Genomic DNA, 23,292 nt, shown 5'->3' on the forward strand with positions numbered 1-23,292 from the left:
GCCTTGAAGAAATTACTTGTGCTTTCTTGTGTCCTGTGTTCCTCATCTATAAAATAGGAAGAATGAGAACTACGAATTTATCATGAGGATTAAATGACATGGTACATTTCAGCTGTGTAGACTGGTGCCTAGAGTAGGCACTCAGTGAACACTATTCTTTTAAATGGGACTGACCCTTAAGCAGAGTCTATTACGTAGCAGTTCATTTATTTTACATTTCCTAAATTTGAGAATTCTCCACAAAGTTTCCATATGCAAGTAGATGCTTATTTAAATTATCCCTTTCTACTCTAGCCATGGTTTGGGAGGTGCCTGCCACTATTTCGTGGCTCTTTGGGAAGCCCTGGGTAGGAAATCTTGTGGTGTCTTGCAGATCACTGAGTAAGCTGTTAACTAACATGAATTGCATAAGGGAGAGGAGAATGCAGCAGCCTTGGGAGATACATGGATTGGTGGGCACTAAACAGCCTGCTTCCAGTACCTGGGACCCCAAAAGAATGCGGGGTATTTGGGGGAAAGGTGTGCTTGTAGATAATGCCTGTAGAATGCGTGTTCACATAAAATCCATCCATGCGGTGATACAGAGCTTGGATTATATAAGTGTTAGTTGCTCAGTCATGTCCAACTCTTTGCGACCCCATGAACTGGGGCTTGCCAGGCTTTTCTGTCCATGGAATTCTCCAGGCAAGAGTAGTGGAGTGGATTGCCATTTCCTCCTCCAAGGATTATATAAGCCTTTGAGTTAAGTTTCTTTTTGATGGTAATGTTTAAAAGATCAGTATACCAATTAAGTTCAATTTTTAAAAGTTAGCATTGATAATATATGGATGTACTTCCTAAACTTGGAACTTTTAAAACATATTTAGTTGTTTTAAGGTAACAGCAATGTTTTGGCTACTACCACCCTTGATTAACATAAGGAGTAGGGCAGTATGTTTGGAAAAAAGTCCATCCTTGAGGTCAAAAGACTTGGCTTCTAGCTCTGCAACCTCTAGCAAGCTCTCTTTTCTCTGGGGATCTTAAAAGGATGAGGTTTTTCTTTTGTTAAACAGTTTTTGTTTTGTTTACGGGAGGAGCGGCAGTTTCTTTTTTCAAGTCCAGCAAGCCCTGATTTTAATTACTACCCTCACCTCTTTTTGTGCTGGGTGAAAAGGCCGCCGGAGGGAATTCTGGAAAAAAATTCCATACCCTAGAGCCACTGAGAAGGCAATGAGCCGGGGAGAGAGGGAAAACTCCCATCTTTCTGAAATGACAAGCCCAAAACATTGCACTGATTGTATCTTTTCATATTGATCCCATCTTTTCCTTAGCTAAGGAGAAAAGGGAGAAAGAGTGATGGCTAAGAGCTCAAGATTGGCTTATGGTATCCTTTGCTATGCAAAAGCTTTTAATTAAGCCCCATTTGTTTATTTTTGTTTTTATTTTATTACTCTGGGGGGTGGGTCAAAAAGGTTGAGATTAACTGATTCACACAACTTTATAAAGCAACTAGGTGTGTTAGTAGCTCAGTCTCTGTGACCTCGTGGACTGTAGCTCAGCAGGCTCTTAAAGCAACTATACTCCAATAAACATTAATTTAAAAAAAAAAAAGAGCTCGAGGATTGGAATCAGTTATGGGTTTTAAATCCTGGTTCTACTATTTACCTAGCTGAGGTATGGGGAGGCAAATAATTTAAACTCACTCAGGTTCAGTTTTCTCTGATGGTAGGAAGAACTGTCTCTTAGAATTGAAGATCAAATATGATAATACATTCCAAAATACTTAACACAAAAACAAAATCCTGGTACAGTGATCTGACGGTAGCTGCTGTTATGGTGGACTCTTACTTGGACCACAACTATACAGATTTGGGAGAACATGTAATGTTTACTTTGCAAACACATGTTCTTCTGCTTCTGTTGTTAGGCTTCATTGTCCTTTAATTATTTAATGTCTGACCATCGCCTCTAGACTGTAAGGTCCTTGAGAACAGCGCTGTGTTCTCTCATTCACCCCGAAACACATGATTTGAACAATATCTAGCTTGTACTTCTCTGATGGTGTCATCTACCATCAGAGGTAGGTGACAGGGTAGGTGGGATACATGCGCTCCCTGTAGATGGCAGATCAAACGATGACAGGGCTTTGGGTGCAAGAAAGACAGAGATAAGAGGTGTTCCTCAATCTGTTCCATAAGGATTACTGTGCATGTTACTAGGCTAAAATAGGAGGTGAGTATGAAATGCATCAGAATTTAGACCACTGAGTGTGGTTCTAGCCCAGGCTCTCTCGTTAGGAAATGAACAGTAGCCTGGAGTCGTAGCACAGCCAGGTGAATAAGAGTTAACTTCATCTAGTAATTCAAGGTATATTTTAATGCCTTAGATCATTGTGGTTCTTTTTTGGGAAAATTCTGGTCATTAATCTGTGCTTTACTTTCTCTCTATAGAAAGAAAAATGTTCCCTATTGCTTGTTTACTAGATTCACAATTATATACATGAATTCAGGTCATAAGGCTGCTTTTATGAGTCCTTTCCATTGAACAGAATATGTGAGAGATAATCGAAGAACAAGGTTCTGATCTGTAAAACAGAGATCAGTCCTCAGCCTGTCCATCCTGCATTTGTCTGGTGCTAAGCAGACTGGTAGCCTTTCTGAATAATGAAGAAGTTTTGGCGATTGTAACAGCTCAATAAAGAGTGGGAAAGCTGGTCTAGGGCCAGGAAGATGTTAACAGAAGACAGACCTGCAGTAGATCATCTGAAATTTGGATAATCTCCTGAGGCCCTGAAGTCAGCTTTTCAGTGTTACCAAAAGTGAAGAAAGATTTCCAGGCAGAGATGGAGCTTCCCAATGAATGTCAGAGGAGGCATGGCCTGGAACAAACCTGAATGGATGTTACGTGGCTCACCCTCAGTCCTGTCTTTTAATAACACTTCTGTTTTTGCCAGATCATGCACACTGATGGGTGTGAATTCAAGCCACTGTTGAATAAGTCTGCTGTACATGTCTTTCAACAGAAGGAAGAAGAAAAAGTCTCTAAGAGAGAGAACCACGTCCCAGAATCCCTTGCATCCAATTGTTAGAAGCTATTGGTATAGATGTGGAGTCTCTTTAAGACTTTAGCTTTAAAATGGTTCTATTTATTAAATATTTGACTCTGACAGAATTCATAAAAAGCTCAAAAGGAAATGATACTGTCCTTGGAATAGAGTCCATATTTAGTGACTTCAAGAAAATCTAAAAATATGTTTAAAAACAGGACTAAATGAACCAGTTCCATGGCCACAGATTGAACCTGTACCCCCTGCAATGGAAGGTCAGAATCCTAACCACTGGACCTCCAGGGAATTCCCAAACCAGTTTTTAATATAAGCCACACTGGTGACTCTTAAATCCCTTCAGAAAGTTTCAGTTTGCTTAAATGAATATAAAGTCATAGTTCCCAACATCTGAGCTGTGTGGGTAGTTATCTTCTGATTTCTCCCCAGTTGTATGCTCTTTTTAAATGAATTCACAGTGGTGAGCTGATTTGAGTTCTACCAACCTATGCCCTAATGGACCACTATCAATTATTAGAGACTTATTTTTAACCATGGTCCTGGCACTGGCATCCTGTTTTAGAAAGCTAAATGTTTTAAGAAAAATCTCAGACTGTTTTTTCCAGGAGTATTTACACTGAAAGTTAATATACTAACGCATAGTTTCAGGAGAGAAGACAGCCTAAGCTCTAAGGAGAAAAATAAAGAAAAATAGAAAGTATTGTTAAATTGTAATCCTATAATAATGTCCTCCATGTCGAAATGTTCAGTGTGCTCATCCTTTAGTTGTCTTTGCAGTAATAGCATGACAGTGGATGGACTGGATGCCAGCTTACTGTGGAAACTGCAGGTATTTTAAAGAGGTCCATTGACCGGTACCTACGACTTGGCAGGCCCTCTACTCGTTTTATTTGTATAATGTCATCCAAACATTGTACAAGAAGGGCCTATTGTGGGAATCCAGGATATCCTTTGTAGATGTATAACGTGACATTTAATGAAGGTATCTTTTATAAAACTACAGGTTAACACTCTTGATTTGGCCAGTTCTTTTCACCTGTACACTTCACTGTCCAGTCCTCTTTCAAGCTGGTTTCTGTGCACACTGAAGGCTTTTTCCCCATTTACACTGACCTTCTGTTTCTGCCACTGCCTCGGATTGGAACAGTTCGAGAAGTTTCTCGGTTCCCAGAGCCTAATCAGTGCTTTAGTGCAGGATGAGGTGCTTATAGCTCTTCCTTTAGCTCTCACCTTGATTCCCCAGGTAAAGCAATGCGAGAGTGAAAAAGAAGGGATCACGAGGCAGTGTGTATCATGTAACAATGGCAACCCACTCTAGTACTCTTGCCTGGAGAATCCCATGGACAGAGGAGCCTGGCTGGCTACAGTCCATGGGGTCACAAAGAGTCAAACACCACTAAAGCGACTTAGCCTGCATGCACACACCAAGTTGTAGTGTGTATTATATAATTCACCTCTTCCCAGTTGCAGATGGAAGCTGTGAAATTAATGTTAAAGTCAGATCTGGAAATGGGCAAGGAGACCACCAGGCCCTTGTCTTGTGTAAAGGCTGCTTCCTGCTCCCACTGGCTGGTGGCCAGAGCCACACTGTCACACCACCACCGCTGCCTGCCCCTGCCCAGATGGGAGTTCAGACATAGTGACACAGCATGCTGATAAGGACGAGACAAAGCTCAGGACAGGCACAGGCCACGCATGCCAGATGCTGTCCACAGTGTGGGGAGGCCTTGATACCTAAGCCAGACCCGGCACCAGGTCCAGGGGAGATAGCCTGACCTTGACCCCAACTTTCCCCTCCTACTCTTGACTCTTCCTTTCGTTCTCAGCCCCTCTGGATTCTGTATGATCAAAACAGACCCTTCCCCCTCTGACTTAACACTGAAAAGCACCATTAGGTAGGGAATGTCATCCATTTATTTTCACCTTGTGATAGAGGTCTGTGAGTTAAAAGTCCTAGAATCACTTATTTAAAAAAAAAAACAAACCTGATTCTTCAGGAAAAGGACAGGCAGACATGAGACCACCATAACCCCTAAGATTTTGTTATACTTGTCTCATTCTATATTTGTATCTCCAAAACATACATATATATATCTCCCCTGAACGGATATCCTCCAGTCCTCCACTGTGACTTCCTTTGTTGTTCTCGGTGGTGGTGTTTGTACCTTTGAATGGTGACCTCTCCAGGGCAAGGGCTGTCTTACTTACCTTTGCATCTCTTCTAGTAATCAATGGTGTACTATGGCCTGCCATCAGGGAGAGGCTTCATAGCAGGCTGTCACTAAATGATACTTTTGTATTCATCTCTCCCTGGACTGTAGTGATAAGCACAATGAGGCTGTATCTATCGTGGACACTGTAGAGGAAGAAAAACGATTTTTTCCTCTACTTTCCTAGGTTCTCTGCTGGGAAGAAAGATTAATAAGAGAAAACTGGAGTTTATTTATATGTGCATTGCCCCTACACAAGAGAGTACCTAGTGGCGTGTAATTCAAAGGGTGGCTAGAACTTGGGCTTATATGGCATCTTAACAAAAGAACAGTACATCTGTAGAGAAGTGACAAGACAAAGGAAAAGGACTTTGAGCTTCTAGAGACACGGATTGTGGGAAGGCACGTGAGGAGGGACAATCCTAAAGGAAATCAGTCCTGAATATTCATTGGAAGGACTGATGTTGAAGCTGAAACTCCAATACTTTGGCCACCTGATGTGAAGAACTGACTCATTGGAAAAGACCCTGAGGCTAACAAAGATTGAAGGCAGGAGAAGGGGACAACAGAGGATGAGATGGTTGGATGAAATCACCAACTTGATGGACATGAGTTTGAGCAAGCTGCGGGAGTTGGTGATGGACAGGGAAGCCTAGCATGTTGCAGTCCATGGGGTCACAAAGAGTCAGTCACAATTGAGTGACTCACCTGAATGTGAGGAGGGAACTAATGAAAGATGCAAATTAGTGAAATTTGTTAATGTAGATTGCTTCGGTGCCACTTGTGGGCTAAGCAGGGTGTTCAGTGTGTCTGAGAATTAACTTCTTCCTGGTAGTGAGGGGATAGGGGACAATTTTACACGTTTATGCCCTGCTTTTAGGCAAACAGGGAGAAGGCAGAGAGCTTTCCTGTTTCTTCTCAGTTGCTTTTGGCTCCTTGTGCCAAAGTGGCATAGTTGGGGTGGCATGTTCTGTCACCCTTTGGCACCTTGCACATGACTGCACACAGCAGATGCTTAACCACTTACTGAGTTGAACTAAAATAAAAGCAGAGGCAACTTTCCTTTTTCCAACTAAAGCCTACCTAAATAATTTACCCTGCACAACAAGATAAATAGATGGAAACATCTGGCCTTCAGGCAGAGCCCAGAGGCAATATCCTGGCAGAGCCAGGAGGCCTCACCTTGAGTCCATGGCTTCTGCTTTACCCAAAGGCATGCCGATGCCTTCAGCTTCCTTTCGGGATGTTGGGAAGATACAGTTGAGTGAAGACTGTAAAAACACTTTGAGAAAAGTATAAAGCATTCTTTACAGATACTGTTGCTTCCTGTATAAGCTCCCATAGCAAGTGTATTATGAGCATTTAGTAAGTGTTGACTAGTAGTGTTAAATGCTGTTTACTCCCCAAATCAGTAAGCTTTAACACTTGTGTGGTACTCTTCACAGGTATGAGTTAGGAGCTGCTCTGTTTATTGGATGGGCAGGAGCCTCACTCTGCCTAATTGGTGGTGTCATATTTTGCTTTTCAATATCTGACAACAACAAAGCACCCAGGTATGAAAAGAGACAAAAATGGCCTGTTAAAAAGTAAAATACTATTCTAAATTGTTATATGTGGGATAAATTAAAGGTAGTTCTTATGATTCTTAGAAACTTCAAACACCCAGAATTGGGAAAGGTTAAGAATATATAGTAAATATAACATTTAACATGGTAAATATACTGAATAGAATAGAATATAGATAATTATAATTTAAAAAGCAGAGCTTGTGTTGATATAGGACCGAAACCAACACAATATTGTAAAGCAATTATCCTTCAATTAAAAAAAATTTTTTTTGATGAAGCAACAAAAAAAAGCAGTTTGACATTCTTATGTTCCAAAGCTATCGCTGTAAGTAGAAATCTTGTCTAACTTTAGGGGCATATTCTTCACTATGACCTTATAATTTTCACATAGGTGGAAATTGCTGATTAAGGTCATCACAGTCTCCAAGATTCCAGGAAGATAAGTTTTATGTAAGTTTTGAAGGAGAATAACTGAACAAACTAAGAATCCATGAGTTTCTTCGGAGATTCTCTTAGTCACACTAGCTGTTCTGAAATGACACTGAACGATTTCTTGGGCTGAGAAGGGAAGAGAGCTAAACATAATCAGGGAAAGACAACTTAGCTGTGACAGAAACTGGGGGATGTGGTTTCTTCCTATTTTTGTTTGTCCTATGTGTAAAAGACCATCTGCCAAACTTTTGCCTTTCAGAATGGGATACACGTACAATGGGGCCACATCTGTCATGTCTTCTCGGACAAAGTATCACGGCAGAGAAGGAGATCTTAAAACCCCAAACCCTTCAAAACAGTTTGACAAAAACGCATACGTCTAAAAAGAGAGCTGCCTTCAAGCTGTGTTGAGTTTGTTCTAAACGTGAACTGTTCACAAAATGATGCCATCAAGGCCCTCCTATAATTAACCCTCAAACTATTTTTAAAATATGAATTTGAAGAATTTGTTGATTCTTGGATGTAAATGTTCTTCTATAGTTACATACTAATCACTTCCTGTTGTGGCTTTCTATTAAAAAAAAATAAACAGGCTATTTACAAGATTTGTATATATCTTATACATCTGTGTTTAATACCAAAGATTCCAGCAGTGTTCATAATGTAGCCTTCTTAATCACCCAGACCTTGCAGTATCCGTCCCCATTTTTTATGTGTTTTTTCCTTCATATATTAAACAGTGTATTGAGGAGTCATGACTTGTAAAACAGTTTGGGGATGATCTGAGACTATTCCTCAGATGTCTGGGTGGAATGGACATATGCTGGCTGGGTAGAGCTGATTTCTAGCTGCTGACACCTGTCCGTCACCACTGTGCTTCTCAACGGCTGCTCCAGGAAGGGCCCATGGGGCCAAGATGCGACAGCCCACTACCCGGCCGGTCCTCCTTAAATACCTCCTCCTCCGGTATAGAGAGCAGATCTGGATGCACTGGTCATGGCCGACTCTGAGGCTGACAGAGGAGGGCCTGGAGCCGCACGGTCCCTGCCTCACGCAGGAACAATGGACCGAGTTCCTGAGGACCTGTGTCGCTCAGGCTGTGTGTGGGGAACCAACTGGCAATGGAGAGACAGCATTTTTTTCAAGATGTGTAAGTTCCTCCAGGGATCTCTGACCAGAGACAACGTTTCATTTCTCAAGCCAGCCCTTTCATCTCATATCCACAGGGCAATAGTTAACCTCAGCCTGTGTGTGCCCGTCGCTGCTCTGAACACTCTGTGTGCCCTCGCTCACTGCAGCCTCACAGCCACCCTCTGAGGTAAGTACTGTAGGACCCTGAACTGGCAGAGGATGAAATGAAAGCAGAGAAGCTGAAGTGACTTGCCACAGCAAGCGACAAAACCTCAAGGACTTTGAACCGAGGCAGTCTAGGGTGAAGTATATACAGTCTCAGGCTGTGGCTACGAATCATTTAGCCATGTCATCTGTGACTCAGGTCCCTGACAATACCAGTCCCAGCATGGGTGACCGTGACATCTTCCTCAAGCCTGAAGGACTTAAAAGGAAAAATCACATTGTTTGGAGGTGCTCACTGAAAAGAAAATGGATGAGTTTATACAGTAAACTTTTTTTTTTTACAGACCATGATAATACTTAATTACCTTTTCCGGGGATACAAATGAACTGAAAACCACTGAGGGAAGCTGGGTGCTATAAGCAATGTGGGCACAGGATTTGGTGAATGTGTGTTTAAAACAAATTTTTAAATTCTTAGAGCTGTACTGGTGAAGAAAATATTTTGACTGTATTGAACTTTCACAGCTTCTGAAGAATTTAGGGCGAGAAGGGGTCAAAGTAACAGAAAAACTGTCAAGAGCCAGAAACATTAGCCACGTGTCCGTGACAGGAAATATAAGGCGATGGTCCAAAGGAAAATGGGCAATTCTAGTCCACCCTAACATGACAGGACTAAACAGAAGATCAGCTTTTGCGACACAGACTCATAAAGACTTGTTTTACTTAGCAGACGGTCGTCGTCTTTCCCCAGTCCTTGCCGTTTAGGAATAAAGACCTGGCATACCCAGGGCTTGGGAGTTGAGGCCCGGTTTAAAGCCTGCTTTTGTCATTTTTCTAGTCATATGGCTTTTGGCAAGTTATTGTATAGCTTAGTTTCTCACATCTTTAAGAAGAAGATTAAAGTAATATGTCTCAAAGTTGTTCTCATCAAATGAACTAATAACATACATTAAAACAGAACAAGGAGCTCAACAGATCTAAGTGGGTGAGTGAGTGAACACAGGAGCCCACGTGCCTTCCTGGGCATCGTTGTAGGTTGCTTATCTGTGTCTTCTACAGTGAAGATTTGATTCGGGGTTTATTTGAGCTTTTAGAAACTTACATTTAAAGCAGGTATATTTGCATTAAATGGCCTTAGTGGGAAGTTTTTGAAAAAGTAAGTGGCCCAGAAGTAAAAAGGACCCTGGTGGGGCAGAAACAGATAAAAGAGAAATTGCTCTCTTAGATCACCATGTTACATGGCATAGCTACCAGGCAAGCTTAAATCCTTGAATGAGATGACTTTAACTTGAAATCAGCTCTAATAACTCAGCCACAGTCACAAGGGTGTCATTGAGGGTTTTACTTGAAAGGCTGACAAAACAGAGTTCCAAACCCTAACAGACCATTTAGTTAAAGTATTACTTTTTGGGGGGAAATAAAAGTACAGATAGTACCACGAAGTATAAAAAAATGCAAAAAACAGTTTCTATGAATGTGTTGACTATCGATAATGTCACTGTTAAGAATATAACTAGTTTTGAGGTATTTTCTAATGCGGAAAGGGCATTTTAAAAAAGTAAAAAAGAAAAAAAACTACAGACACATATGAATTCAGGATTGATTCAATCTATTCTATTCATAGTCTGATAAATTAACTGATATTAAAATGGCTACATTTTATTCATAAAATATCCAAGGTTAAGGGTATGCTGCAGAAATAGTATTTTAAGTTCTAAAACATGCTTACAGAGGCCAAAAGCTGCATATGGTAAAAGTACTTCTGGAAAATGTAGTTAATAGGGGAAAACTATATTCTTATTAACTCTAAACTTACTTCTAGATGAAACATAAGCTGTCTACTCTTAAAATTTCACTGATTTCCACCAATTCCATTTTAAGGATACAGAACTTTATAGTGAAACACTTCCAACAGGACAATGTACATAAGAAAGATATTTTTTTTTAAAGTTTAAATGCAAACTAAACCCTGCTATTAGTTTAAAAAAAAAATTCACTTAAAAATTAGTTGAAAAAAATACACCTAAACACTAGAGCACTGTTCTGAAGAAAAAACTTTTTATGACTTCAGTGACACATTATTTTTAAGCAGCAGCAGCATTCTTAAACACCTTTATATGCTTCAAACTACTGTTGACAATTTGTGTGTGATTTTTTTTTTAACACTGCATTAGGTGCCATTAAAGAGACTCTTGTTCTCTGAGAGCCAGTTTCCTTGTTATTGCAGGAGATACTGTCAGGCAGGACAATTATAGTTGTGTGTAGGCAGTGCTGAAATACCATGATACCAAATACTGCTGAAGTCTGGACGGACCTCCTGACGCACGGGGTGACAGTTACACGTCTGAAGAGTCACTCCATTCAGTCACGGTTACTAAGCTGCTTTTCAGTGTACTGGACTCATCCTGAGGTCCTGTGTGGGAGACAGGGAGGGAGGGAGAGGAGGCCCCCGTGATTAAACGAGCACATTGTCCAGCCAGTAAAAGCTTCATAACTTCACACTGTAATTCGTCACTCGGGCCCGTCGGCTTGCCAACCCCACCCCCAGCTCCCACAGGCTGGGGCAGGACGCTGCGGACCATCCCACCACTGCGGTACGGCCATGTCTTTAGGTCAGCCTCACAGGGCCCTCGTAGCAAAGCTTCCACCCGGCCCCACCTCCTGGCATTCAGCACAGCGCCTGGAGGTGGGCAGCCATTAAGAGAGGAGAATAAAATTAACAAGCCAGGGAGAGACTAAATGCTAAAAATATGTTCTCTAGCATAGATGAGCTTAAAGGTGAAGTTAGATCAAAAGTGCCTTGAGCCACTGAAACAGAGTACAGAGAATTCCACTTGAGCATAAGTAGGGATGTTTTCTTTGAGGGGCGTGGGGTCATGGCACCGGCAGGAGGAAATGTACTCAGCGATTCTGAGTGTCCCGAGTCCTTCCACAGTCATTGTAGCGTAAACGCATCTTTTGCTTTTTCAATGATGAGGATGGATGCTGAGACATAGCACAGAAAACTTATGATGGTGACAGAACAGGTCAGTGTTAACACCTGACACATTGGTGGAGAGAAGAGATCAAGTGAAGACAGAGGCAGCAATGGTTCATCTTAGAAGTGCGGGGGGCGGGGTACAAGATCCTGCTATAAACAGACCAAGAGATGTGCATGTATTCATTTAAAATTATAGATGGGGGAACGAAAGTACCGAAGAGGGGGCATGAGAGGTGCAGGCAGTGGAGAAGGAGCCAAATCTTCATCTGTCTTATCAGCACCTAGAAAGTTCACGTCTAAAATCGATAAGTCTAGAAGCAAGTCTCGGAGAAGGCAATGGCAACCCACTCCAGTACTCTTGCCTGGAAAATCCCATGGACGGAGGAGCCTGGTGGGCTGCAGTCCATGGGGTCACTAAGAGTCGGACACGACTGAGCGACTTCACTTTCACTTCTCACTTTCATGCACTGGAGAAGGAAATGGCAACCCACTCCAGTGTTCTTGCCTGGAGAATCCCAGGGATAGGGGAGCCTGGTGGGCTGCCATCTCTGAGGTCGCACAGAGTCGGGCACGACTGAAGCAACTTAGCAGCAGCAGCAGCAGAAACAAGTCTGAGCCAGTTACTTGCAGGGATGTAAGGATGGCTGGGAGGAGGCACTGTGGGTATGTAGGGGGCAGGAGCGGTTGGGGGGACGTGGAAAAGAACTTCTCTGATTTAAAAAAATACAAATTATACTTTCTGATTTTAAAGATTAAATGTGTTGAGAGGTTAAGTGAGTGGACTTATTATCCAGACTCTAGCCTGGGTAGATAGGATCAATGGCAGTAAACAGCTTCCCTGGTCCTTCATTCCACTGGCTACAATGTTCCAAGAAGAATCTTCCTTGGAAGAAAATAACAATATTTAACACACAGATGAATACAGGAAGATAGTCACGAAAAAAGTGGCCTCATTTAGGTATGTTTCAGAAATGTAAATTTCTAGGAGGCATCTACGTGAAGAGTATTTGTAGGGCCACTTTCAAAAATAGATGTTTAAAATTTTTAAAGACAAAAGATTAGAAACTGAAATTAAAATTTAGAAAATTAGTAAATAGATACTAAATCAGTAAGTTGTTCACATTCAGTCCTTATTAAAATAATGTTTTTTACGTCGCTCAGTCGTGTCCAACGTTTTTGTGACCCCACAGACTGTAGCCTGCCAGGCTCCTCTGTCCATGGGATTTCCCAGGCAAAAATACTGGAGTGGGTTACTATTTCCTTCTCCAGGGGATATTTCTGACACAGGGGTCAAACCCACATCTCCTGCTTGGCAGGCAGATTCTTTTCCGCTGAGCCACCAGGGAAGCCCGTTGGGTAGTCTGGTATTTATGAAGGCTTCCGGTAGACACCAAAACTGCAAACCTTCTCCCTTTGGTCCTTTTGGGTTAGCTGCAACCCAGGCATTTGGCACTTGAGTAGAATTTGACTCATTCTTCACAGGTGGAGGAGGTTCCTTCTGTTCTCGCCCAGCTTTTCTCCCTATAGATCTGTCTTCCTCTAAGGATGATATGTCCCAGTCATCATCGTCCACATCTGTACACTAAAAAAAAAAAAAAGTGGAGAAAAATGAATGTTCCCTAAAGAAACCGTGTGTGTTAGAGCCCCTCAAACAGACTGGGCCACTGACGCTAAATGGTAAGAAGTTGGGAGCCTCAGAGTGTCTCTCATCTCGTCATCTCTGAGGGCGATGAAATGGGTTTGGAAATCTGTGCTTCGAAAGCAGAGGGAACCACATCTTTTTGTCTGTTGTCATGGAAATGTATGTTTCCTATGCAGCAATCGTGAATTTAGAAAATTCCAGAAACTACGTTGTAAAGTCAAGTCAGGATGCTCCCCAAGGAGCAGTCAGACCAGCTCTGGGGCTCTTACCTCTGTGATGCTAAGACATTTAACTGCAGGAGACGTCACACGAGGGCCCTGTGAAAGCGGCCCTGATGGGAAGGACTGTGTGTTTCTCCAGTGCACCTTCTAAGGAAGACACGGTGGCTCTTGACTGATGTGACTTTTTGTCATTTTGGGCTTGGGTAACACAAATGGCACTAACTTATGAAAGTAGTTGGACAGAATGCTCTGGATTCCACAGATGAGCAGGGAAGAATTAAATCTAATGTAGGTGAAAAATTAAAGAAAGAGCAACTACTACTGGAAGACCCGGTCAACACAGAGAAGCCCACCCAGGTCTCCATCCACAGGAGCACTTCCGGGGCCTGGTGCCAGAGCTTGGAGTGTGCCCAAAGTCTCAGGGAGGAGAGCTCGGCTTTGTCCTCCGCTCGGGTCACAGTCTCTCTAAAGCATGTCATGGACTCCAGCTGCCAAGTGGGGGTAAACTCTAAAAAGTCCCTATTTCCCTTCCAGGTCCTATCTTGGTAGCAAAAAGGTTCCTGGACTCATATCTGAAAGCCCAGATTCTATTCAGTCACAAGTTTCTGTGAACAAACTACCTAATATCTACCAGTGTCAAATAATACACGTGGCAGGATTCTGAAAACCTGTAAAACCTGATAAGCGTAAGATGTATTATTACCAGTTATCCTTTCAGTATCTTTGATTCCCTATGGAAATGTAATACTGAAAACAAGATAAAGTAAAAATCTCTACTGTACTAAATAATTGTATTTGTTTTACATTTCACTACAAAATACAATTATTATGATATATTCATTAAAAGATGAATTTGTGTATGTTTAACAAGTAAAAGTGATTTCACCTTTAGATCTTCTTTTAGTTCTTTTTTGATGAATGCGTCAGCAACATTAATTCCACCAACTGGCTTATTCATATTTCTGTGATTTGAAACCGTCTTTTCAACTTTTCCAGTTAATGTTTTAATGGAGGTTCCTATAGGACCCATAGAAAACAGATAACGTTTTAAAAATTAGTCTTCAGTTCCAAAATAATCTTACAATGTGAGAGAGTCTGTGTGTTAGTTGCTCAGTTGTGTCCAACTCTGTGTGACCCCATGGACTATAGCCTGCCAGGCTCCTCTGTCCATGGGATTTTCCAGGCAAGAATACTGAAGTGGGTTGCCATTTCCTTCTCCAGAGAGAGTCCAAGCATCACAGATAATGCCTTTTAAAAAATCATGATCCTCTAGACTAGAAGAATAAAATTTTTAGTTTAAATCAAAAAAGGATGTCATTCAGACTCATGATCAGAAACTTTAATTTCAGTGAGGCAGCCTGTGTGAATGGATATTCATATGGTATTTTCAAAAACAATTATTTTAAAAGTTATATTTTATGTGATTCTAAAAATACATGGTATATACAAATTCTATACAATAAACTAATTACATCTGATATGTTTAAAATATAGAATTTTTAAGTTGCATTAAACAGAGTTCTTTTCTTTCGTTTTTTTTTTTAATGACCCTTTTGCCTCTTCTCCTTGGCAAATTATCAGCAATCACCAACTTGGACCTCATGTTCCTTTAGAATTGCCCCGTTTCCAAAAGGTAGCATGGTGTGTTAGAACAGTTATTCTCAAGGACACACAGTATTAGGGGTTAAATTGTGTCCCAAATGCGTACGCTGACGTCCTTACCCCCATTACCTCAGAAGGTGACCTTATTTGGAGACAGGACCTTTAAAGAGGTAATTAGGTTAAGGTGAGGTCATTAAGGAGGACCCTAATCTAACACAACTGGTGTCCTTGGACAAGAGTGGGAAATTTGGACACAGAGGCACCCACAGAGAAAGTCAACGTGAGGAGACATAGGGAGGAGACAGCCATCTACAAGCCAAGGACAGAGACTCGGAGCAGGTCCTCTCCTCATAGCTCTCAGAAGAATCCAACCTGGCTACCTTGATTGTGGTCTTCCAGCTCCTATGAGGCAGATTCTGTGGTTTAAGCCACACCGTGTACTTCATTACAGCAACCCTGCGTTTGTTACTAATACACCCCGACATCCCCAACCCCTTCCTCTCCTTCCACCTGAACATCAACTACTTGCTAAGCCCCTTCCATTTTTCCTCAGGCATCAACAATTTTTAGATTAACCCCATACTTTCTTTCCTTGTGGCTCCGATTGTAAAGAATCTGCCTGCAATGCAGTAGACCCGAGTTGGATCCCTGGGTTGGGAAGATCCCCTTGAGAAGCCAATGACTACTCACTGCAGTATTCTTGCCTGGAGAATTTCAAGGACAGAGGAGCCTGGCAGCCTACAGTCCATGGGGTCGCAGAGTCGGACAAGACTGAGGGACTAGCACTTTCATTTTATGGTCACATCGTTTCCTCGAGAACTTTCTCAGCTCAGATGCCCGGTATGGAGAGCTGAGAACCACTGTCCACAGAAGCATTGTGGTTGATAACCACTGTCCTAAAATCAAAATTTCCAGATGGGTTTTCAGTAAAGGAAAGCTTACCTGTGGGCTTGGGGGAAATATCAGAGTCCTCAATTTCACTTCCCTCGGTCCAGTCAGTGTCGCTTTTGACGACGGTGCTCTTTCCGAAACTACTCTTGTTGCTTTTAGACGACAGCACAGGAAGTACATCTGGGGAAGTGAACGCCTGGACGAGGTCGTCAGCATCCAGCTCCTCCTCGGAACTGAAGGGAGGAGTCCTAAACAAATCAAAGCCCAAACAGGGGGCGCTGTTTCCGTGTTTCGGGATTTACAGACAATATGGAAAAGGCGATGGCACGCCACTCGTCTACTCTTGCCTGGGAAATCCCACGGACAGAGGAGCCTGGTGGGCTGCAGTCCATGGGGTTGCAAAGAGTCGAACACGACTGAGCGACTTCACTCTCACTTTTCACTTTCATTCACTGAAGGAAATGGCAACCCACTCCAGTGTTCTTGCCTGGAGAATCCCAGGGAAGGGGGAGCCTGGTGGGCTGCCGTCTATGGGGTCGCACGGAGTCAGACATGACTGACGTGACTTAGCAGCAGCAGCAGCAGCAGCATGCCTCTTAAAGAGGTCGGAACTTTCTCAAGAGAGCCTAACAAACGCCTGCGTGGCCACAGAACAAGATGGCGGCCAAGCCAAGGACTTACTATGCAAAAGAAGGAATGGTCATTTCAAATTTATATCTGCCAACCACATGCCACATAGCATAAATTTACCAAAGTGGACTGAAGTTAGGACATTACTCCTCTAAACTCAAATTTTGTATTTTTTTAATATTAGTTTTTACACACCTAAGAAACATATTTTAGAGTGGAAAAAAATACTTCTGGGATAAAACTATGCTGTCTTTTAAAATAGTGTCATTTGCAAAGAGTCCACACGACTGAGGACACGCGCAGGCATGCATTACTTATAGCTTACCTTTATACTGTACCCTACCAAGTACTTTTATATGAATACACACACTCATTTGTAATATCATGTAAATCATCACCCCACTTTAAAGTGAAACAAATTCAGAGCAGTATCCATTCATTTAAAAAATATTCACTGAGCACTTAAATTCCACACAATGTTCAGTTACACTACATCTCATGAAATAAAGCTCTTCCCATGAGATTATTACATGATAAGTGCTTCTAAAGAGTGAGTTATCATTTATAGTGTCTTTATTATATTTACTCTCTCTACTATGGAATTCAATTATCATAAAATTAGTTTTACTCATAATTAATAACAATGATATACCTACAACTTATTGAGTACCCACAAGTGCCAAGCACTGAGGCCAAGTCCTTTTCATATGTTCTCATTTTAATTTGTAGAACTATCCTGTGAAAGAGGAAGCATCATCCCATCTTACAGATAGAACAACTAAGGCTTAAAACAGGTAATCACCTGAGTCAGTGTGACACAGTTAAGGAATGACTGAGATAGGGTTCTCAGTATCCTAAGCGAGCCTAAGAGAGTAAGGTCTAAGGCCGTTAACAACTTCCACAAGAAGCTGGAACACTAAAATTCTATCCAGATACACCATCATGGGTCCAGCCACTAAAAAGCAACATCATGCATTTAATTTATCACGTTTATCGAAAATTACTAAACTAGGCAGGGGTGGGGGTGGGAAATAACAAACATGACTCAGGTGTGGTCCCACTTGTTAAGGGAGGCCTCATGACTTAGGACAAAGAAACGAAGGTGTAACAAAGGAATCACAGATTAAATATGATATGTAATAATTATGGTTCTAGTGAACCACAATGAACATACTAATTTACAGTGAAAGGAATGTTCAGTGAAAAGAACTTTTAAAAACTACCTTGCCCTGCTCCCTTGGTACTCACACAATAGTGGAAGACCTCCTGGGAAAATGATCTTCTGTGGCATTTTTCTTAACTCTAAAAGCAAGAGAAAAATATTTCCAGCATGAGCAAATCATGTAATTTAAAATAGAGTTCTATGGAATTGGTGATTTTTGCTTTATTAGAGGGTGAGCAGTTATGAGTCTCCCTGAACTTAGAGAAGGGTAGGCATTCCAAGTGTGATTCTCTGTTGAGTCACACATTGCTGTGGGCTGAATGCTTGTGGCCCCCTAATATTCCTGCGTTGAAGCTCTGGCCCTCAGTGTGATGGTATCTGGAGATGGGGTGATTTGGTTTAGATGAGGTCATGAGGATGGGGCCCACACTGAAAGGAATTAGTGCCCCCAGAAGTAAAGGAAGAGAGACCAAGGCTCTCTTGTTCTCCTTGGCATATGAGGACACAGTAAGAAGCTGGCCATCTGTGAGTCCTGGGAGAGAAGCCTCCTAGAACCTGACTATGTTGGCTGGCACCTTGATCTCAGACTTCCACCCTCCAGAAGTGTTAGAAAATATATTTCTGTTGTTTAAGCCACCTAATCAATGGTATTCTGTTATAGCAGCCCAAGCTGAGACAAATTAAAAAAAAAAAAAATTAGAGTTGAAAATACTCACTTTGGAACAGATGTTCTATCAGAAAAAACAGGTCTTTGTCTAATCAGCTGTCTGTTTTTGGGAGGAAGGTGAATTGCTTTGGGTAGTTCTCCAGCTGAAAGGGTGTCCATTTGAGAAGCACCATACCTGTCTGGAATAGTAGTGTCATTTGTGAGTCTCCACTGCATGAAAAGCAGAAGAAAATGCTACAATATTGTCTACATTGGCACTGAAACAACAAGCCCATCTCAAGGGTCTAGAGTCCATACTACAGGAGATTTTTAATTGTAAAAATACAATTTAAAATGCAACATTTAATGGTTCAAGCAGTAACAAAGTTGCCAATTAAGTGCCAAGGTTTGTGAACCATATAAAATCATGAAAGCGTTGCCCTATTAATACTTCCGCAGACATGAAATGGCCGTGGGTGACAGGCTTACCTGTGGACAGCAGTGTTCTCTCTTCAATTTTACAGCTGACCTGATGTTCAAGGAATTCTCGAATTTGCTGAATGTTAGGTATTTGTCTTTCTCGCTCATGTCTTGTTGATTCCACAGTTCTTAGCACTCTATTCAAGTGATCGCTTGGAATACCACGTATATCCTGAAGGAACAAAACATTAAGTTAATCAATTATCCTTTGATGTTTTTCATTTCATGGATGTTTGTCTGCATTAACCATGCCAAACTTTCGTCCTTACTGCTGCATGTAAGATGGGGATGCCCTGACATAATACACGGTCACAGCCCCAAAAGGAGTTCAAGGTGCAATGGGACACATAAGGAGTGTGTAAGATTATACATGGCTGGTTAGGGATACTGTGCATTTGGGATCAGGACTGAATGCGTGGAAGGCATGTGAGTGACTGATTATGACTGATTAACCAACAATTCAAGATGTGTGATAAAGACCGAATGAGTCTACAAGGGCTGGAGGAATTCAGAGATTCAGGCCATCAGAGGCCTCAGTGGCCCAAGAAGGCTTAAGGCGGAGGCTGGGCTGTGTCTTGAAGGATAGGTGGATGAAACAAGTAAAAAGAAGGGTGGGATCAGATGGGGGCACCTTGTGGGGAAGGCAGGCAATGAGGCAATACCGGTCAAGGTGTCCAGGGGTTAATGCTACAAAGGAACAGGTGAGGAGAGCAGAAAAGGAGACTGATGCCAAAATGAAAAACTTCAACTTTATGCCACAGGTAAAAGAAAAATCATCAGGCTTTCAATTATCAAAATGCCATAATTTAAGAGGTGACTTGAGAAAAAAAAAAAAAAAGAGGTGACTTGAGAAAATTCTTCAGGATTTGAAAGGTTCTAAGAAGAAAACCAGTTAAAGAGTGATTTATTCATTTATTCAACATCAGTGTCACACACACATTCCCATCTTCTCCCCCACCTTTCCCTCATTCTTCCTCATTCCAGGAAGTGGCCCCACCACCCATCCAGCTGCCCAGGGCAGAAATCTCCATCATCAGATTGACTGCCACCTCCAAACAGTTTCTCTGACTTCAATTATTCAATCCCTTCTACTTTTCCTTCATTTCACATCCTATAATCATTATGGATCCCCAGCTGTTTGTGTGAGCAGTGTTCAGTACCTGTCTTCCTATACCCTGATGCTGGATGCAAAGACACAATTCTGTACAAATGTCAATTCTTCCTAAATAATACACAACATTTAAAGCAATTCCAATCAGAATACCAGCGAGGATTATTTTGGAACTGCAGCAGCTGTTTCTAAAGTTCACTGGAAAACAAAATATGAAAGAACTGCCAAGACATTTTTGAAATAAGAGTAATAAAAAGGCATGGCCTATTACAGATACTAAAATACCGGACAAAGGTACTAAAATTAAACCAGTATGGTGTTAGCAAACAAATACCAAAAAATTGAAAGGATAAAATCATTGAACATCCAAAAATAAATCTAAATGTATATAAAGATGTCCTTTATGACTGCTATTTCAAACAAACAAACAAAGGGTGGGTTATTCAACAAAAGATATTGAAACAACTGATCCAACTGGAAATAAATTTAGATCCCCAACTCAGTGTTTCCAAACTTAATTGTTAAAGCCCAGATAGACAAAAAAGTAAACAAAAAACTATGCATTACATTAAAAAAGGGTGTTTTACTGAGGAAACCAAAAGGGAAAGAGACACGTGTACCCAAATGTTCATCACAGCACTGTTTATAATAGCCAGGACATGGAAGCAACCTAGATGCCCATCAGCAGATGAATGGATAAGAAAGCTGTGGTACATATACACAATGGAGTATTACTCAGCCATTAAAAAGAATACATTTGAATCAGTTCTAATGAGGTGGATGAAACTGGAGCCTATTATACAGAGTGAAGTAAGCCAGAAAGAAAAACACCAATACAGTATACTAATGCATATATATGGAATTTAGAAAGATGGTAACAATAACCCTGTGTACAAGACAGCAAAAGAGACACTGATGTATAGATCAGTCTTATGGACTCTGTGGGAGAGGGAGAGGGTGGGGAGATTTGGGAGAATGGCATTGAAACATGTATAATATCATGTATGAAATGAGTCGACAGTCCAAGTTCGATGCACGATACCGGATGCTTGGGGCTGGTGCACTGGGACGACCCAGAGGGAGGGTATGGGGAGGGAGGAGGGAAGAGGGTTCAGGATAGGGAACACAGGTATACCTGTGGCAGATTCATTTCGATATTTGGCAAAACTAATACAATATTGTAAAGTTTAAAAATAAAATAAAATTTAAAAAAAAAGGAAAAATTAAAAAGGGTGTTTTTATATTTATAGGATAAAAGTAAATGAAGTAAATGTCCCAAATAAAACATATAACCCAAAACCATATGCAGCTACAACAGGAGCTCTCACACACTCATAGGGATATGTCAATGTTTACACTTTGGAAAATTATTTGGCTACACCTACTAAAACTAGAAATTTCAATCCTAGATATACATCCAAGAGAAAGGAATGTTCATGTCCACCAAAAGACAGTACAAGAATGTAAAGCCCAAAAGCCCCAAACTGGAAATCCAAATGGCCCTCAACAGGAGAACAGATAAAATGTAGTGTATTTATACACCACAATATTATAGTACAAACTATGTAAAATGAAATAATACGAATGAATCTTAAAGAAAAATCATAAGCAAAACAAATGACACAAATACTACACGGTGTAGGATTCCACTCATATGAGGTTTAAGAACAAACAAAACTAAATCTAAATAGCCATTGCCTCTGGTTGGGGAGTATGGAGCAATATCAACTTAGGAAAGCCAGAGTCTTCTAGGATATTGGAAATGAAGGATTTCTTGACCTGGGTGGTAGTTACAGATCATACACACACACACCACATACAGACATACAAATCTGTAAATACACATCTTTGTATACACACATACATTCAGATACACACAAATGTATGCACATATGTAGACACACATATACACATGTATGCATACAGATTCTTGCACCTATATACACCGATCAACATACACAAACACAGCACGTGCATCTGCACACATAAACATGCATGCAGTGCATGTACACAGTGCACACGTGTCCATGTGCACACCACTGCATAAATCACCCACAGATGTATGCATACTTTTGCATTACACATTCATACATGCACATGTAATATGTATACTCATATGCAGAAACAGGAATATATAAATTCAGGTTGTTCAATTAAGTTTGTGTATTTCATGTATGCAACTATTCAATCTGGCAACACCATGAAATACAATTCATTCACCCATTCATTTAATAAGTGCTGCTGATTTTGTAATAGACATAGTTTGGAGCTAACATCAGAATGTAAGCAGCTCTGCAACTGCCTAGAGGCAAATCCTGGCTCCTTCATCACTAACGTGTGACCTGAATCAATGACTTCACCTCTGCAAAATGCAGATGAACTGACTGCCACTTACCTCAGAGATCAATCTCTAGGTTTAAATGAATTAACACTGGGAAAGCTCTCTGAAAGGTGTCAGGCACACGGTGAATGCCAGCAAAGTGTTTAATGAATCATGTCGCATCAGGCTCTGGTCTCCAAATGTAACAGAACTGACATGCCACCTCCTCTTCTCTGATCATTTATTATTTAGAAAACAAATTAAAACTAACCAGTAAATATTCCCAAAGTGGGTGAACTTACTGCATTAATTCCCAAGGTTTCCAGTTTCTCCACCAAACTCTGCTCCAAGACGGTTCTTATTTCCTTAGTGAGGGAAGGGTTATTCTTCAAAGTTTTCCTTATATGTATCTTGTTGTCATATAATTTCTGTTCATTTTCTCTTCCTAAAATAAGGTTTTTATAATGTATTAAAAGGAATTAAACAAATGTATCAAACCTCTAAGCAGAAAATGGCAAAACACAACTTCTAAACAGCAAGCAAGCATTTATAATGTTTTCAGGTCTTTGAATATTTTAGTCATTCAGCACAATATATAATCCATAAGTATTATAGCTATTAAAATTATCTTAAGCCTGCTTCAAAACTTCAGGATCTTCAGAGACTTTTTCTTGATTACTCAACCAAATTATAGCTAGATAAGTAATGTGAGAAATAAGTCTCTAGGGAAGCAAAATGGGAAAAAAAAAAAGTATTTAAAAGTTTAATGTTTTATCCTAAAATTATTTTTACTACTTCCTAAAGAAATCATCTCTCCTAAATCCAGTTAGAATTTAGGTATCATCTAATAAAGAAAAAGCCTTATTTCTTTTAAATAATTAAGTTTTATGTAATGAATTTAGTGGATGTTAAGTTCACATAAAATTTCAAAATGTGAAGATTATGATCTCTCTCAAAATACTTACCAAAATGAAAAAGAAATTGACAAAAGTCTTAGGAAAAGTATATTTTGCTTAAAACAACCTGAAGTTTGAAACAAAAAATAACAGGACAGAGTC

At 40.8% G+C, this 23,292-nt stretch overlaps 2 protein-coding genes across 8 annotated transcripts in view; one reads left to right on the forward strand and one right to left on the reverse strand.

The window, feature by feature from the left end:
• CLDN10 (claudin 10) overlaps positions 1–7,858 on the forward strand; it is a 104,805-nt gene extending 96,947 nt beyond the window's left edge. For 2 of the 3 annotated variants that reach the window (NM_001105609.2, XM_024999792.1), the window contains exons 4-5: positions 6,699–6,806; positions 7,513–7,858. In NM_001105609.2, coding sequence (NP_001099079.1) covers positions 6,699–6,806; positions 7,513–7,636 — 232 coding nt within the window. In that variant the 3' untranslated portion in view covers positions 7,637–7,858. The remainder of the gene's footprint in view (positions 1–6,698; positions 6,807–7,512) is intronic. The other variant, NM_001014857.1, reaches the window with a different exon arrangement.
• Positions 7,859–9,035: 1,177 nt separating this feature from the next.
• DZIP1 (DAZ interacting zinc finger protein 1) overlaps positions 9,036–23,292 on the reverse strand; it is a 51,478-nt gene continuing 37,221 nt past the window's right edge. For 3 of the 5 annotated variants that reach the window (NM_001435033.1, NM_001435032.1, NM_001110066.3), the window contains 8 exons: positions 22,537–22,679; positions 18,813–18,975; positions 18,394–18,523; positions 17,764–17,817; positions 15,937–16,133; positions 14,279–14,409; positions 12,934–13,111; positions 9,036–10,962 (listed from right to left, as the gene is read on the reverse strand). In NM_001435033.1, coding sequence (NP_001421962.1) covers positions 10,886–10,962; positions 12,934–13,111; positions 14,279–14,409; positions 15,937–16,133; positions 17,764–17,817; positions 18,394–18,523; positions 18,813–18,975; positions 22,537–22,679 — 1,073 coding nt within the window. In that variant the 3' untranslated portion in view covers positions 9,036–10,885. The remainder of the gene's footprint in view (positions 10,963–12,933; positions 13,112–14,278; positions 14,410–15,936; positions 16,134–17,763; positions 17,818–18,393; positions 18,524–18,812; positions 18,976–22,536; positions 22,680–23,292) is intronic. The other 2 variants (XM_059891986.1, XM_059891987.1) reach the window with 1 other exon arrangement.

The sequence above is a fragment of the Bos taurus genome, chromosome 12, assembly GCF_002263795.3.
Source record: "Bos taurus isolate L1 Dominette 01449 registration number 42190680 breed Hereford chromosome 12, ARS-UCD2.0, whole genome shotgun sequence".
Taxonomy (NCBI): Eukaryota; Metazoa; Chordata; class Mammalia; order Artiodactyla; family Bovidae; genus Bos; species Bos taurus.